The following is a 15,352-nucleotide window of genomic DNA, read 5'->3' as shown; positions in this document are numbered from 1 at the left end:
GGAATTGTTGTTGTTCCTGATTGGGAATTGTTGTTGTTATTGTTCCTGATAGGCCATTGTTGTTGTTCTTAATTGGAGGTTCGTGTTGTCCTTCCTGATTGTTGCTTGTTATTCCTGGTTGATGATTGCTGTTGCTGATTGGTGGTGGTGTTTTTTTTTCTTTCAGATTCGTGGATTTTTATCACGGTTTGAGCACGTTCTGCCTGCAAGCCATGCCTTTGACAAGTGCACAGCTTGTTCTCCTGTGGTATGACTCTTGGATCCTAGTCAACCGGGCACTGGGCTTATCACCCCAACATCTGACTATTGTCTGGTTTGGGAAAGAAAAAGAACCCTGCAAATCATTAGAGCTTTGAGGGCATGTTCAGCTTGTTTTACTATCAACGTTTTGGATCGCAAGTGTAGACCCAATCCATCCTTTACCATTCATTTTTGTATAAAAAGGATTACTATTTGTTACGGTAACTATGCGTGGCTGGCGTGTGAAGGTAGTTTCACAAACGACCTTTCAAAGCACCATCGTATTACAGGGCAAGTATTTTGGTGGTTGGGAGCATACCGGTCCATCTAATAGTGAACTTTACTGCATGACTGGAAAGGCAATGAAACTTTGTGGCCAAATCCCACCAGGTGTTGGAGGAGTACGAGCGCAATGGCTTTGCCTTTCTGCACCGGGTTTTCGACTCTCCTCACACTTACTTGGAAGATCTGACGGGTCTCACGCAGCTCCACCAGGAAACACAGACAGCTGAGGTGAGTTATCACATTTACTCGAGTTAGATAAACTTTGGTTCAGGCCAGCCTGGGGTTCAAACGTTTATCAGGAATTGATCTGTAACGCCCACTATGGTTGTTACATCAGGTTGGCATAATGAGCGGTTGGACCTGGCTCCGGCGATTTGTTTCATCCGCATTTACATGCTTTGGCCACAATGGGGCTAAACGCACCAAGCACCACATCCTGTGGTCCTGTGGTTGTGTTAAAAAGACCATACAATACTTTACACTTGTTTGCTTTTGGTATACATAATAAGACTCACATGTTCTCCTTTTCCACTACACCCCAACCCCTCTGCCCCCTCTGTCCAGATATGGGACATCAGCGATGATGAAACAGTATGAAGCAAACGAGACTGGGCATCACTGCCAGTGGAAATACAATGGTTTCTTCATCTTTTTCTTAAGTATGTGACTCAATAGGACCTCTTGTGTCATGCTTCAGTTCCCTCTCGTTATGACATGGGCTGCTGTGTCCTCTGCCTTGAGTGTGAAATCCTCGCTTTGTCATGTTTTATACGTTATTAAATTCCCCAATCATCTGCGCAGGGATCAAGTCAATTTTTCCCTAAAACATGTGAGCGCTTACAGGGTTGAGTACTCGTCGCTAGCTTATCATCACGAGCTTCTTCATCGTGACAATACCAGGAGGTCTTTAGGTGAATGGGATGGTGGTGTTTGGCATCTAGTGTTATGTACAAAGCACATATATGTAGGATAGTATATTGATGTACTCCTGCGTCGGAGTGGCAACCCATCCAGGATTATGCCCAATAGGTAAGAAACTGCTTCAGCAGCCCTATGCATCTGAAGATGCAAAAAGGAGTGGTCATGTTGATGTACAGGGTGCTTCAAAAGTCTGGAATCATAGGGATATTTATTTTACAATTTTATTATAATAATTGCTCAAATTGCAAGCCACTGATATGCATTCTCATATCAATTCTTGTATGTAGGTTTCTTTGAACGTTTCCATTGATACGTCGATTTTAGCAAATTCGTTTCTGATTTCACTCTTTAGATCTTCAAAAGTGCATGGTCATGTGCTATACATCACCGATGCCAGGTGTCCCCAAAGAAAAGTATTAAAATGGCGTTAAATTTGGACTACGTGGGGGCCATCTCTCGGTCCACGAGTCCATCCACCTCAGACCTCAAAATAAAATAGAACAAATTTAAAATATTTCCTAAGATTCTGGACTTTTGAACATCCTGGACATTTATTCACAAAATGCTTTTTTCTTTTTAACAATGATTGTTCAGGATAATGGAGAGGTTGTGCTTTGAAAATTATTTTGCTTTGCTAATAAATCCTCAAATTTCTCCTAATGTTTTTTCTGGGGTGTTTGTGTAAATGTCAACGTTTATTTATTTGTAACTAGCAGGGGCTACTTTTGTAACCGACGGACATGAATCAATTACTTAACCCCGCTTTTCGCTTCGCTTGCATTGACTAACTAAAACGGCACTCGGTAGAGCACATACCGCCGCCAGCCGAAACTGTTTAGGTGTTGCATCCCACTGATAGGCCATACCTGCATCCAGACCTTGCCAAAAATCGAATCGCCCTGTTCGTGTCACCTAACCAACTCATTCAGCAAGTTTCTTCCGAATCCCTCATAACTTTTGAGATATCATGCTATGTGTCGTTTTAGATACGAGACGTAATGGACAAAAAAAAAAAATGGAAACACCTGGGTAAATGAGGGACACTAAGCAATAGCCCGTGTGCTAATTAAGCAAATAACATCCCAGCATGGTTAGGGTCATGTATAAAAATGCTGCACAGGCCTGGTTGCCTATAATTATGGCTAGCATGGCTGCAAGAGGAGCTCCCTCCCCAATCCAGAGTTAGTGTGGTCGCCCAAAGGTTTGATGTGCACGACAATGTTATCCATATGTCATGGCCTACTCAGTCACCAGATCGGAACCCAATCAAGCATTTATGGAATATTCTGGAACGATGCCTGAGACGGTGTTTTCCACCTCCAAACAGGTGTGAGTTGATTGACTTTCTCATGGAAGAATGGTGCTGCATCCCTCCTGCAGAATTCCAGACGCTGGTGGACTCTATGCCACGACTCATACAGGACATGATTGCTCAACACCCTATCAAGTGACTTTACATTGGTGTTTACATTTTTTTTGTTCACTACCTGTATCGCTCAATGGTGAAAAATCACTTCTTTTTTATTTATTTATACAGACTTGGCATTTAATATGGAATTTTTTTTTTCTTGACTTGGGTTTCCTTTCTGACCTCAGTATATCAATCTGGTGAGTTTATTTTACCCTTCGGTGATGTCTTTGTTGAAAGAACCATGTCACTGATTGTCTTTCGCAGCAAGAAGTCAATAACAGGATTATATCACAGGTGGCGTGACAAAATGTAAGGACAGGTACATTTGACGATTGGCTTCACAATCGGGTATATAAGGGTTGTTGCATTCTGTATTAGTGGAAAACAACTGCTGCACGTCTACAAAAGTTATTGCCACTTCCTCTGGAGATGGTCCGTCAACTTGACAATGCTGTTTGTCATGGAGTGGTGGATTTACGAAATTCTGGCATGAAACAGCATGCTATTGCTTGGCAGTATGGCATCACTCAAGGTCAGGTGTCAAAGATGCTGAAACGAAATGCTCAGAGGGGTGTCCCTACTCCAATACCGAGGCCAGGACGTCCACGCAGAACCACAAGGAGAGATGATCGCCAGCTGCACCGGTTAGTCTGCAATGGCCGAACCAAGTCAGCTAATCGGCTTAGGGCTGAGTGGCAGCAACTGACAAATGTGCCTGTATCCAGAAGGCTAGTCAACCAACGACTGGTTCAAGCAGGCTATCGTGCCAGGCGTCCCCTGAGAAAGCCACGCCTGACCAGACAACACAGCCAGCGCCGATTGCAGTGGGCCAGAGAGCACCGTCAATGGCAGCCAGGACACTGGAATCACTTGACCTTCAGTGACAAGTCTAGATTTCTGGTCTATCGTCAAGATGGCCGTGTCCGAGTGCGCAGGCAAGTGCATGAAGCCCACAACGAAGATTGTATAGTGCCAAGAGTCCAAGCTGGAGGTGGTGGGGTGACTGTTTGGGCTGCTTTTCATGCAGGGGGCAAAACTGACCTGGTTGTTCTGAATGGAAACCTGAACCAGTTCAAGTACAGGGTCATTCTGGAAGAAACATTGCTTCCATTTGCTCGTGCAGCCTTTTGAGGAAACTTTGTCTTCCAAGATGACAATGCACGGCCTCACCATGCTCGCATGATCCAACACTTTCTTGCTGACCGTGGTGTAGAGCATATGGAGTGGCCTGCCATGTCCCCGGATATGAATCCGATAGAGAACTTGTGGGCAGAATTAACGCGTCAAATCGACAACTTGGACCAGCATCCTGCCTCTGTGCGTGAATTGCAGCAGGCTATTGTCACTGCATGACAAGCGATTCCTGTCCAAACCTTGGCAAATCTCGTGAACAGCATGCCTCGACGTGTACGTGCTCTCCTGAATGCTCGTGGGGGTTACACGAAGTACTGAACTGTAATTTTACTGTCCGTAATCCGTCGTAATTTAGCTTTTGTTTTTGTTGAAATTTTTTTTGGCTAATGTGCAAAATAAAGAGATACTTCTGGAAAACGTACAGAAGCTTAACACAGTACTGTCCATGAATTGAGTTCGATATCAGTTTACATCACTTTCAAGGATCAATTTATTTGTTTCGAAATGTCAAATGTGGTTTTTGTTTCTTTTAAAGGTCACATTAACAAAATCTCGAATAATTTCAACATAATTCCAATGAACTTTTGGTTCTAAGTCATCTTGAAAAGTAAGTTCACCCCTACAAAAAAAATATTCCATATTAAATGCCAAGTCTGTAGTATCTGCATCTTCACCAAAATCGAATAAATTAATCCTTGTCACAGATCGAACCCGTCCACCAAGTTTCATCCGAATCTGTCCATAATTTTTTGAGATATCCTGCTCACAGACATACACAGGGTTGAAAACATAAGCTACGTCCTCGTTGAGTAGTGCAGATAATTATATAGATATAAAGAATAAATATAATATTATAGAAGTCTTGATGGTGACCCCATTGCTTGTCCCATTTTTCTCCTCCTTAGTGAAATCAAGTCGATAAACCGATAGATTGGATTAATGTGGTTTTGATATAGTACAGGCCTGACAAGGCAAATGGCCTCTTGCATCAATGTTCCTTGTCCAGTGCATTTGTCTGTCAACTTCTACAAAGCGAATGATGGTGGTTCGAGCCAGTGACAAGTGAACCACTTTCTCAGCATTGTTCCACAACTAGGCTGGTGATCTCGTGGTGAGGATACTAAACAAGCATTCTTGAGGTTGCGGGTTCAAATCAGGCCAAAGACTGCAGTACTCAGGATTTGGATTCTAATCTTGTGAAAACCCAAAGTCCTCTCAGGAGAATTACCAAACCCAGCTACCTATCACCTGTAATCTGCCTGCCATACCTGGTCTGGTCTTCCTGTGGCTCCAGTCCATACTTTGTGATTCGTACCCTGCGGGCAACTTAACTTAGAATGAGCACATATCCTGTTTAAGTCACAAGAAGGCTGCCCTCAATCCTTATAACCAACTAAAATCTTGTTTCTGTGCAACTGCAGAAAAACGGAGCCAGACCCCCGTGGCTCAAACTTGGCCAAGGTTACCCCCTTCCTCCCCCATTGGCCTCAGGGATGCTCCAGGTGGCTTAACCACCTCTTAAAGACCACATTGTGTCTGGCGCACTCGGGCAAGTTATTGGTTGGATTTTAATCCTTCAATAAATCAAACCCAACAAGGAAAATCGAATACAAAACGATTTCTGATTCAAGAAGTTTCTGGACCAGAGTCCAGTTCCTGTGCCACTTACCGTGACGAACATGAACCAAAACCTAAAGTCCTGCTGTATGGCCATGAGCTAAAAACGATGCTTTTTCATAACAGAACAGCTGTAATAACAGCACGAGAAGCACATGATCCGCTTGGGCAGCTGTTCATACCCGTTTGGCCAAGTTCGTAAAAACTGAAACCGTTTTCAGAGTACAGTCTTTATTGACGAGACCACACCGAATGGACATTAGGACTCTGGAGTAAGTTCGTTGGTAATGTTTGCTCCCAGAACAAACTACTGCAACAACCATTTCCTTCTGCAAAATCCAAACAGCGAAGGTTCAAGTACAACATTAATAATTAATAAACAAACAAATGGCATTCCCGCTACACTCCATGCAGACAGACTGCCGTAAAAGGGAGGTTAAGATAAGGCGTGCGTTTCGTTAATAATGTGCCTGCACTTTAATACTGAAAGAATCAACTTTCAAAATGGAAAATAAAACGTGAGTATTAAAAAACAATGTATTTATAAATACGTAACATACTTTAATATATCTGATGCACTTTGGCACACCACTGCTGTACCAGGATGATTACGCGCAGCGTAACGAAACACTCGCACAGGAATACAAGCGGCCCATTTGAAGTGTCCATCGGGCACTCGGTTCTCTTTGGAATGTCGACTTGGAATGGCCTCGCGGCCTATTCTCGGCAGAACAATAACAGTCTTAGAAGGAGAATTAAAAAAAAAAAAAATTTACCTGCCAACCAACGGCTGCGGCTTGTGCTGTGCCCAATTGTTTCTCTTCGTACTGTGGTTGAAATAAAACATTGTATTACGGAGATTGTACGTTTTTGTCAGGTTCACTATGTTAACAAATATAATTTCGTTCAATATTTTGGGAGATTAGCAAACCTGTGCATTTTTGGAATCAGAGCCTGGAGAATCCGAAAATCAATGTTTGCATTTGCACAGACACCTGCATGGCCGCCATTTTGGATTTTCAAAATGGCCGCCATAAAATACATATTTTGCGCGATCTCAGCTTCTAGTCAACCGAGAAACTTAATTAAATATGCTAATCCTATGTTTTCTGGGTCAAGGAATCCAATAAAGGCCTCAAAATAGTGCTCGGGATTATAGAAAAGCAACAAACAAAGGTAATTGAAAACCATTGTCTTTATATTTGTGATATAACTGTATTACATAATACATGATATTGCAAGTCCTTTGAAGTTATAGGTTTGGGTTTATAAAGCAAGAAAGCAGCCTTGTTAGTATCAGATGGAACTATAACTCCTATACACAGGATCTACGAGGTCTATACCGTTCAGGAATTTGCTTTTACCTATCTTCATCACTGTCCTGCGTGTCATTTTCACAAAGGTGTCTCCGCAAATGCCAACATTAATTTTTGGATTCCTCATGCTCTGAATATTCCAAAAATGTATAGTTTTGCTAATCTCCAAAACATTTGAACGAAAAAACATAGTGAACCTGACTGTTTATCATGTACTGTTTGAATCCAGCAATCCGTTATACGCCGTTTTTAAGGGACGATCTTTGGTGTGTCTGAGCATCGTGACCCCTCAGCTGCCGCCTGCGGAATGTCTTCCCGGCAACACAGCAAAAGAGGGTTGGCAGGTGCATGATGTCACGAGTGCCGGGAGAGACTAGCTCCCCATGGGGGGCACCGATGACACCGCCTGTTGCACGACCCGCGTGCCTACGAGACCGACCGACCGTCCGTGACCGGCTGACGCTTCCTGCGTGAGCCATTTGTGTCGCAGGACGTTTGAATGATAGGCATCCATTTTTCTTGGGACTCCAAGATAAAAATTGTGGTTCCCAATCACTGCACGTAGGAATGAACAAGCAGCGCCATACAGGTTATGAATGCAAGTTATGTAAAAAAAAGAAGAGATAAAATGTTCTTTCCTCCAAACCGCCCTGCGATTGATCTTCCCTTACCAAGGCATCAAGCCTCAGCTATCAAGAGTAAAAATAGAAAATTATAAGAAGCATTAAATCGCCGCATATCATCAGCACAAGAAAACACTACAAAGCAAACGTGCGGCACTGGATCGATGGGACGAGACAAAAATCCCAAGGAAAACCAACCCAAAGCCAAGCTGGCGGAGATGCAGCTCATACCGAGCTAAGAATAGCCGATCCAGCAGCCTTAACCTACTGTACACCGTGGAACAGCTAAACGAATTTATAGAAAAGTAAACGTAGATCAAATGTTTGCTAAATTCCACGTGCTGTCGCGGAACGACACCAACGTCCAAAACCTGCATGGCGTGAGCACCGTCTCCTCCATTCACGCCCAGCCAGTGGGACACGACCGAGGGGAGGCTGGTGTGTGCTGGTACAAAAAAAAAAAAGCACTGACGTCAAAAACGATGGATGGTCAAAGGAAGGTACAGATCACATTGTGTACGCATACGAAGCTTGGCTGCGGTGACGATGACAAACTCAAAAAGGACAATACCCCACGTGATGCGCCTCGTTTTGCTTCCCGTTCAAAATGTCCTCTAGCTATAAAAACCCAAAATGCACCGCGTGGTTTGGAAATGATACCACTTGCCTCATCCCCTCCTTCCCACGCCTCCTCCCGCCAAGCCCTCTCCCTCCCGCGGATCTCCCGGTGTCCCTGCTCTCGGGTGTTGCGCTTGTGTGCTCCCCCCTCTCCCCGTCTTGTCTACTGCTCCCATTGTTAAATGTTTTATGTGTCCGTTTATTTTTGTTGTGATTAATGTTCGCTCTTACACGAGCTTCAATCTTGTATACAAAAAAAAAAATTCACAAGGAAATCCAAATTTGAATGTTTTTAGGGGAGTAAAGCAAAACTTTGATGTAAAGCAAAACCAAAAGGCACAGGGAAAACGAAATAGAAATAATGGGGATGAGATCGATGCGTTTCAATGCGGTGTTGCACAAACGTTGCGCCACGTGTTCACTTATCGGCCTGCCAATATGGATGGGTTTATTGTCCCCTTAAAACAAACCCGACAATTAAAACTCTTCCCCCAACACTCCCTCCACCCCTTCCCCAATTAAAATCACTCCACCGCCAATCTAACTTTGGTAATTCTCAACCTGAAATAATGAAAGGCCTCTGATAGCCTGCAGTTGTACTACAGGCCCAGGATGAGAGAGGAAGGAAGATGGATGACCTTACACAAGAAAAAGCAAAAAAATGAAAAAGAGATAATGGATGCTCAGTGTGAATGGGAAAGAGAGATTGGACGAGGAGTGGGCAGGTTCAAAGGACAAGTGGCTGCATCGCCGGCCAGCTTCAAACGGTGCCAGGTGTCGCCCAAAGCCTTGGCAAAGTGCTCGTCTACGGACCCGGTGACAGACACGCAGGCCGGGTTGGTGCCGCCCGACGCCTCAGCCTCAACCTCAGAGCTCGAACCCACCACCGCGAGGCTGCGGCGAAAATGTTCTTCGACCACGTGGTCATAAGCTGAGGGTAAAGATATGATTTGGGGGACGGGATGGAGATCTTAAGAGTGAAGTACTATAATCAATTTTCAATTCGAGTTTGAAGGAACAATTTAAACTAGAACGGCACTCTGACGTCACGACGTCAACCAATAAGCCTCCGCCCATATTACATAATTATGCATACTTGTACCAAGTTTGTTTTAAATCTCTTCAGCTGTTCTCAAGTTGTCACATTTTTACCTGACATGACCTCTGACCTTTGATGCCGAAATCTTTTCAGTTTGTCATAATGCATTATAATATATACTTGTACCTAGTTTGTTCAAACTCCCATCACATGTTCACAAGTTAGCACAGTAACAGAATTTTTGCCTAACGAGACCTTTGACCTCTTGACCCCATAATGCAATCCATTTATCTTTTCATCATTAAACATACTTGTACCAAGTCTGACTTGGTTCCCTTCAGCCATTCTTAAGTTATCATGGTTACGAGAACCAATTACAGATTCTGACCTTCAACCTCTTGGCCCCAATGTCTAATCAGTTAATCTTTGCATCATCTATCTATAATTCCACTAATCTCTGTCTGTACGTTTGTACGTTTGTCTGTCTGTGACCGCTGTTTCTCGACAACCACGGGTCCGATATACTTTTAACTTGCCAGGTATATTGCTGGGGACCCGAGGATGTGCCTTTTCAAGGTTTCATATTAATCGGACAATTACTTCCCGAGCTATGTCCAAAAAACGATTCAACCAATCAGAGAGCAGCGAGCTATCGCGTGTGCCGAACGTGGCGGACACACTCTGCCTCGGATGGCACATTTGAGAGCGTTTTCATTTATTTCACGTTTGCAAACTATGTTGGCGTTAAACTATGTTTTACAACTAATAAAAACGAATTTGCGATTCATTCGCTTTCCTGCGCGTTTGTGTACGCGATGGCGATTTCTTTACCAAACTCCGGAAGCCGTTCGCTTTGGACCGAACCATTGCATGTAAATAGAGGGGGGGGGATTGTCACCACTCGCAAGCCGTTCGCTTTGGACCAAACCATTTCATGTAAATAGAGGGGGGGGATTGTCACTGTACTCGCAAGCCGTTCGCCGTTCGCTTTGGCGTTGCGAATGGACCAAACCATTTCATGTAAATAGAGGGGGGGGGGGGGATATAATTTTAGATAGATATATAGTACGGGCATATATATAGTACGGGCATGCCCTAGTAATATATAATTTATAGAGAGCTTGGTGAAAATCCCATGACTGGTTCAAAAGCTAGCCAGCTCGGTAACAGAATTTGTACAGAAGGGACATCTGACATTTGACCTTTGACCTATTGTCCCCAAAATGTAGTCAGTACATCTTTACATCATTACACATAACTGTACGAAGTTTGACTTAGATCCCTTCAGCCGTTCTCAAGTTATCACGGTAACTAAAACCTATCACGAATGGATGCATGGACGAACAACGCGAACACATAATGCCTCCAGAGACTTCGTTGGCAGAGGCATAAAAAAAACGCTTTGATTAACAATCAGGATCTAGTTGGCTCAGGAAGCCTTATCCCCCAGGTCTCCACATCAAATACATTTCCATAGAGGACCGGAAGTTGCCTATGAGCCCCGGCTCTGTTGCATCATGCAATCACCATCAAAACTCTACTTTCTTACAGCTCGCTTCGTGCTTGTGCTCGCTGGGGCTCGGGCTCTTCATGGTCGTGGAGTGGCGAGGTTCACGAGATGGTGGTGCACATGTGATGACGGTGGGACGCAGCTGTTGGAAGGGTGGAGAGGTCATCACCTAAAGTTAAGGAATTGAGGCATTTGATCCACACTGGATCAGTTCCATCGAACACGTGTACATAATTCTTATCACCAAGATGCATTTTTACGGCTTAGCATAGGGCAAAGCCGTCTAGAACAGTGTTTGTCCGCGTCCATATGTATGTATGTGTGTATGTATGTCCCTTCAAACGTATACCAATCAGAGCTGAGGGTCTGGTCACATGACAGGGTGATGTGATTACGTCTGATGTCATTACGGCGGTACGGCGGCTGACTCTCCACACTATGGCATTTTGATTCCAATTTCGTTCAAGCCGAACATATCGTCGAACCTGTCAAACATCAGAATCGCCATGCTCTAACTTTACGTTTTTCATTCAGTGTGAAACAAACCGATTGTTAAAATGACCATCAAATATCGAAGTCATTGGCGTTACGGCTCTTGCAACAATACAGTAAGTATAGGCCTAAGGCTTCATGCCTCACCTTTGGGCCACTTCGGACAAATTAAGCCCAGGTTTCTTAATACAGTAGTATCATTTTCGTAATAATAATAATATAGTAAATATCACCATAACACTTTTTTTTTCTTTTTTTTTGTATACAAGATTGAGGCTCGTTTGAGAGCTGGACTTTAATCCCAATGTCGTGAATACAAAGTTAATGGATTGAAGCAGTGTATGGTTCATGAATCGATGATAAGCAGTGTACGGTACTAACAACCGCGGAAGTAAGGAATTCACCTCGGTTTTTTGATAGTAATATCATTTTCGAAATAATGATAATGTAACGTTAATCTATATATATAAAACTAGAACGGGCACTCGGTAGAGCGCATACCTTCGCCGCAGCTACTGTTCTGTACTTGGCATGGGAGTGTAGGGAACAGAACAGTGAACAGTTTGGTGCTGATTTCATGCAAATCGGATAAGAATTGACCGAGTTATGACAAAAAACGCACATTTTGCAAGGTCGTGACCCCCCTGACCTTTGACCCCCAACCGCTAACAAGGGTAATGTCTTCACTGGGTCATGTCGTATATCACAAGATCGGGCATTGAATTCTGAACATTTTGGCATTAGTTGCATGCCAATTGGATAAAAATTGACCGCGCTATGGTAAAAATACGATTTTGACCTTTTCGTGACCTTGACCTTGACCTTTGACCCGATTGCTCCCAAAATCTAATCAAATGTGTCCCGTATAATAACGAATCATCCCACCAAATTTCATGCAATTCGGTTGAATACTTTTTGAGTTATGCGAATAACATACACACACACACACACACAGACATACAAACTAGAACGGGCACTCGGTAGAGCGCATACCTTCGCCGCAGCTACTGTTCTGTACTTGGCATGGGAGTGTAGGGAACAGAACAGTGAACAGTTTGGTGCTGATTTCATGCAAATCGGATAAGAATTGACCGAGTTATGACAAAAAACGCACATTTTGCAAGGTCGTGACCCCCCTGACCTTTGACCCCCAACCGCTAACAAGGGTAATGTCTTCACTGGGTCATGTCGTATATCACAAGATCGGGCATTGAATTCTGAACATTTTGGCATTAGTTGCATGCCAATTGGATAAAAATTGACCGCGCTATGGTAAAAATACGATTTTGACCTTTTCGTGACCTTGACCTTGACCTTTGACCCGATTGCTCCCAAAATCTAATCAAATGTGTCCCGTATAATAACCAATCATCCCACCAAATTTCATGCAATTCGGTTGAATACTTTTTGAGTTATGCGAATAACATACACACACACACACACACAGACATACAAATAAATACACAGCGATCAAAACATAACCTTCCGCTTTTGCGAAGGTAATAAATACACAGCGATCAAAACATAACCTTCCGCTTTTGCGAAGGTAATAAAGTTTTTGTTTGTTTGTCTGCACGTGCTAATCTCCTGAACGGTGAAAGATAGGAGGAAACCTCTGAAACAAAAAATGTCGGGACGGGCCCCGGGAAGGTTATCGGCCAGGTGGCGAGGCCGGTCGAGGCCGCCTCGGCCGGGCTGGGCCCATTTCGCAATTAAAAGCTGAGCTGAATTATAGTAGTCAATCTTCTACGGAAGCGAGTAAAAGCTGATTTATAGTAATAAATTCACGAAATGCGGCCGCGGCCGGATAGTCAAACTCCGCTGAGTAAACTTACGCGTCACTCCGCGTGAGTCGGGGCCTGACAGAAGAAAGAACAAGGAATCGTTGAGCACAAACTGATACTGGGCTCGCCTCAGACCTATGTATAGAAGATTCAATTCATTCAAAAAGAACCTGGGCAACGCCGGGTGCATTCAGCTAGTATTATAGTAAATTTAATTGTAACACCAAGCAGGAAGGGTCATTCCTCTTTAGGGTATATAAATTACAGTCGATCTATGGTCGGGTCTCAAGAACATTGGGTGTGTGTTCACTTACTAAGTTTCTTGTGGAGAGATCACCAAGTGGTTTTCGCATTCGAGTTAGCACTCCATTCAAAACCGCTGAGGAACGGCTGGCTTGGCAAGCGCTAGCTAGCTGCTTGGTAAATGAGCACAACCCAGTCTTCCTCCCTTTCAGTTTCGTGTTAAACAGCAGGAAAAGTGGGTTTCAAAGGGCCGCTACGAAAAACGCTACTTTAGCTGCAGGGTCATGTTATTTACCCAACCCTGTGGGTTATACAGATTACAGTAGATCTTCGCTCAGTTCTGTAAGTAAAACATACCTCACGGATGTCGGGATTCCTCAAAATTTATTTGTTTAATGTTATAAACAGCATTAGCAACTGTTTAAAAAGCTAATCATATGTTTGTGGCTTATAATATTTTACAAGCCCGGCTACGCCGCTGTTAGACTTTCGGTCTTGTTTATGTAAACATGGTCAAGGCTCATGGAAGAGCTAGAGCAGAATATAAGGAAGCAAATGGAAAGGGGGAAACACCAAGAGCAGAGTATGAGTGAGAGAGACATCAAGGGGAGGGAAAGAAGGCCACATGTGGGTTAACAAGCTGCACACAGGCTGAATGAAACACAGCAAGAAGAGGAAGGGGAAGGCGGGGATGAAACAGAAAAGGAACAAACCAACAGACAACTAACAAATAAAAAGAGGTGAGGGATAGGAGGGGGAGGGCATCACAATAAACTGGACAAGAAAGAGCAATCAAAGATTGCAGACCCTTGCTAACACGCGTTTTTAGTGGTTTTTAAGGCTTTTGTGTTAAAACAAATATGACGGCCGAACCACGTTATCAATGATGCCGTCATTTTTTTTTTCAACACCAATTTATTCATAGATGATGCTCAAGAAATTTCATCTTGATTGGATGAAGTTTTGTACTTGTCGAATTATGACGTCATAATGGAGGAACCCATGACATCATCATTAACATGTGTTATTCCCCATGGAGAGTTCGTTACAATGAGCCATGCCTCATTTTTTTCTATGCAGCGCTTTCAGAGATATAAAGGTGCAAATTTTTTCGGTTTTTCCAAGATGGCACCTGTACCACGTGACCTATGATGTCATAATTAGCATTAACAATTCTACAGGAGAAGGTGCACCTGTGGTGAAAATTTTCTGTCAATCGGAGCAACTGTTGCAGAGAAAATCATATTTATTCTGTGCGGACAAACAAACAAATTAAAAATCATTCATAGAGCGACACTTGGGAAAAGAGAACAAAGTAAACTGGCACCCAGAGCATCCTTTTGACCTCAAAAATAATTGGTGGTTGAATTCAGTGACCTGATATGCAAATTGTCTTCAAATTTTAAGTTAATCGAATGAAAATTGGCAATTTTATAAATTTGGCCTATGTTGACCTTTTGGCATATGTTGACCTCAAAAATAGTTGGTGGTTGGTTTCAGTAAGCCAACATGCAAATCCTATTCAGATTTCAATTAAATCGGATGGAAATTGAAGATTTTAGAAATTTGAAAAAAGTGGTTGACCTTAGGCCTATGTTGACCTTTTGGTCGATGTTGACATCAAAAATAGATGGTGTTTGAATTCAGTTAGCTGATATGAAAATCCTATTCAGAGTTCAAGTCACTCAGATGAAAATTGAGGATCTTAGAAATCTGAAAAAAAAGTGGTTGACCTTTGGCCTATGTTGACCTTTTGACCTCAAAAATATATAGAATATTGTCGGACCACAAACTCTACCATTTGGTGAAGTTTCGTGAAGATCGGTTTAAAATTGTGACCTGTAGGCAAGTATAAGTGAGCAGACAGACAAACACACACACAAACTGGAGTGACCAACATACTTGTGAAAAAATTTTTGCCAAGTAACAAACAGAGACAGACAGATAGACAAACACAGACAGACAGACAAACGGACTCAAATGCAATGCACTCTCCTCTGGCGAGGGTAATAAACTGGAAAAGGGGAGTGGTTTGCAATCAGGTCATTTGGGAGTAGAAGAGATCAGGAGTAGGGATGGGAAATGACCTGAGGTAGTGGTGAACAGCTGTTTTGAATCC

General features: G+C 43.1%; 2 protein-coding genes across 6 annotated transcripts in view; one reads left to right on the top strand and one right to left on the bottom strand.

The window, feature by feature from the left end:
- The window catches only part of ATG7 (autophagy related 7), a 52,711-nt gene extending 50,605 nt beyond the window's left edge, over positions 1 to 2,106 (top strand). For all 3 annotated transcript variants that reach the window (XM_068132642.2, XM_078768651.1, XM_068132643.2), the window contains 3 exons: positions 167 to 247; positions 631 to 753; positions 1,090 to 2,106. In XM_068132642.2, coding sequence (XP_067988743.2) covers positions 167 to 247; positions 631 to 753; positions 1,090 to 1,122 — 237 coding nt within the window. In that variant the 3' untranslated portion in view covers positions 1,123 to 2,106. The remainder of the gene's footprint in view (positions 1 to 166; positions 248 to 630; positions 754 to 1,089) is intronic.
- A 3,716-nt stretch (positions 2,107 to 5,822) lies between these two features.
- The window catches only part of LOC137437914 (transcription cofactor vestigial-like protein 4), a 41,256-nt gene continuing 31,726 nt past the window's right edge, over positions 5,823 to 15,352 (bottom strand). Inside the window, exons 4-5 of one of the 3 annotated variants that reach the window (XM_068132646.2) lie at positions 10,754 to 10,883; positions 5,823 to 9,096 (exon numbers count right to left, since the gene is read on the bottom strand). In XM_068132646.2, the coding sequence (XP_067988747.2) occupies positions 8,849 to 9,096; positions 10,754 to 10,883 (378 nt within the window). In that variant the 3' untranslated portion in view covers positions 5,823 to 8,848. The remainder of the gene's footprint in view (positions 9,097 to 10,753; positions 10,884 to 15,352) is intronic. The other 2 variants (XM_068132647.2, XM_068132648.2) reach the window with 2 other exon arrangements.

The sequence above is a fragment of the Myxine glutinosa genome, assembly GCF_964187855.1.
Source record: "Myxine glutinosa chromosome 12 unlocalized genomic scaffold, kmMyxGlut1.1 SUPER_12_unloc_2, whole genome shotgun sequence".
NCBI classification, from domain to species: Eukaryota; Metazoa; Chordata; class Myxini; order Myxiniformes; family Myxinidae; genus Myxine; species Myxine glutinosa.
Note: the sequence above shows the minus strand (reverse complement) of the source record. Positions and strands in the feature narration are given on the sequence as shown.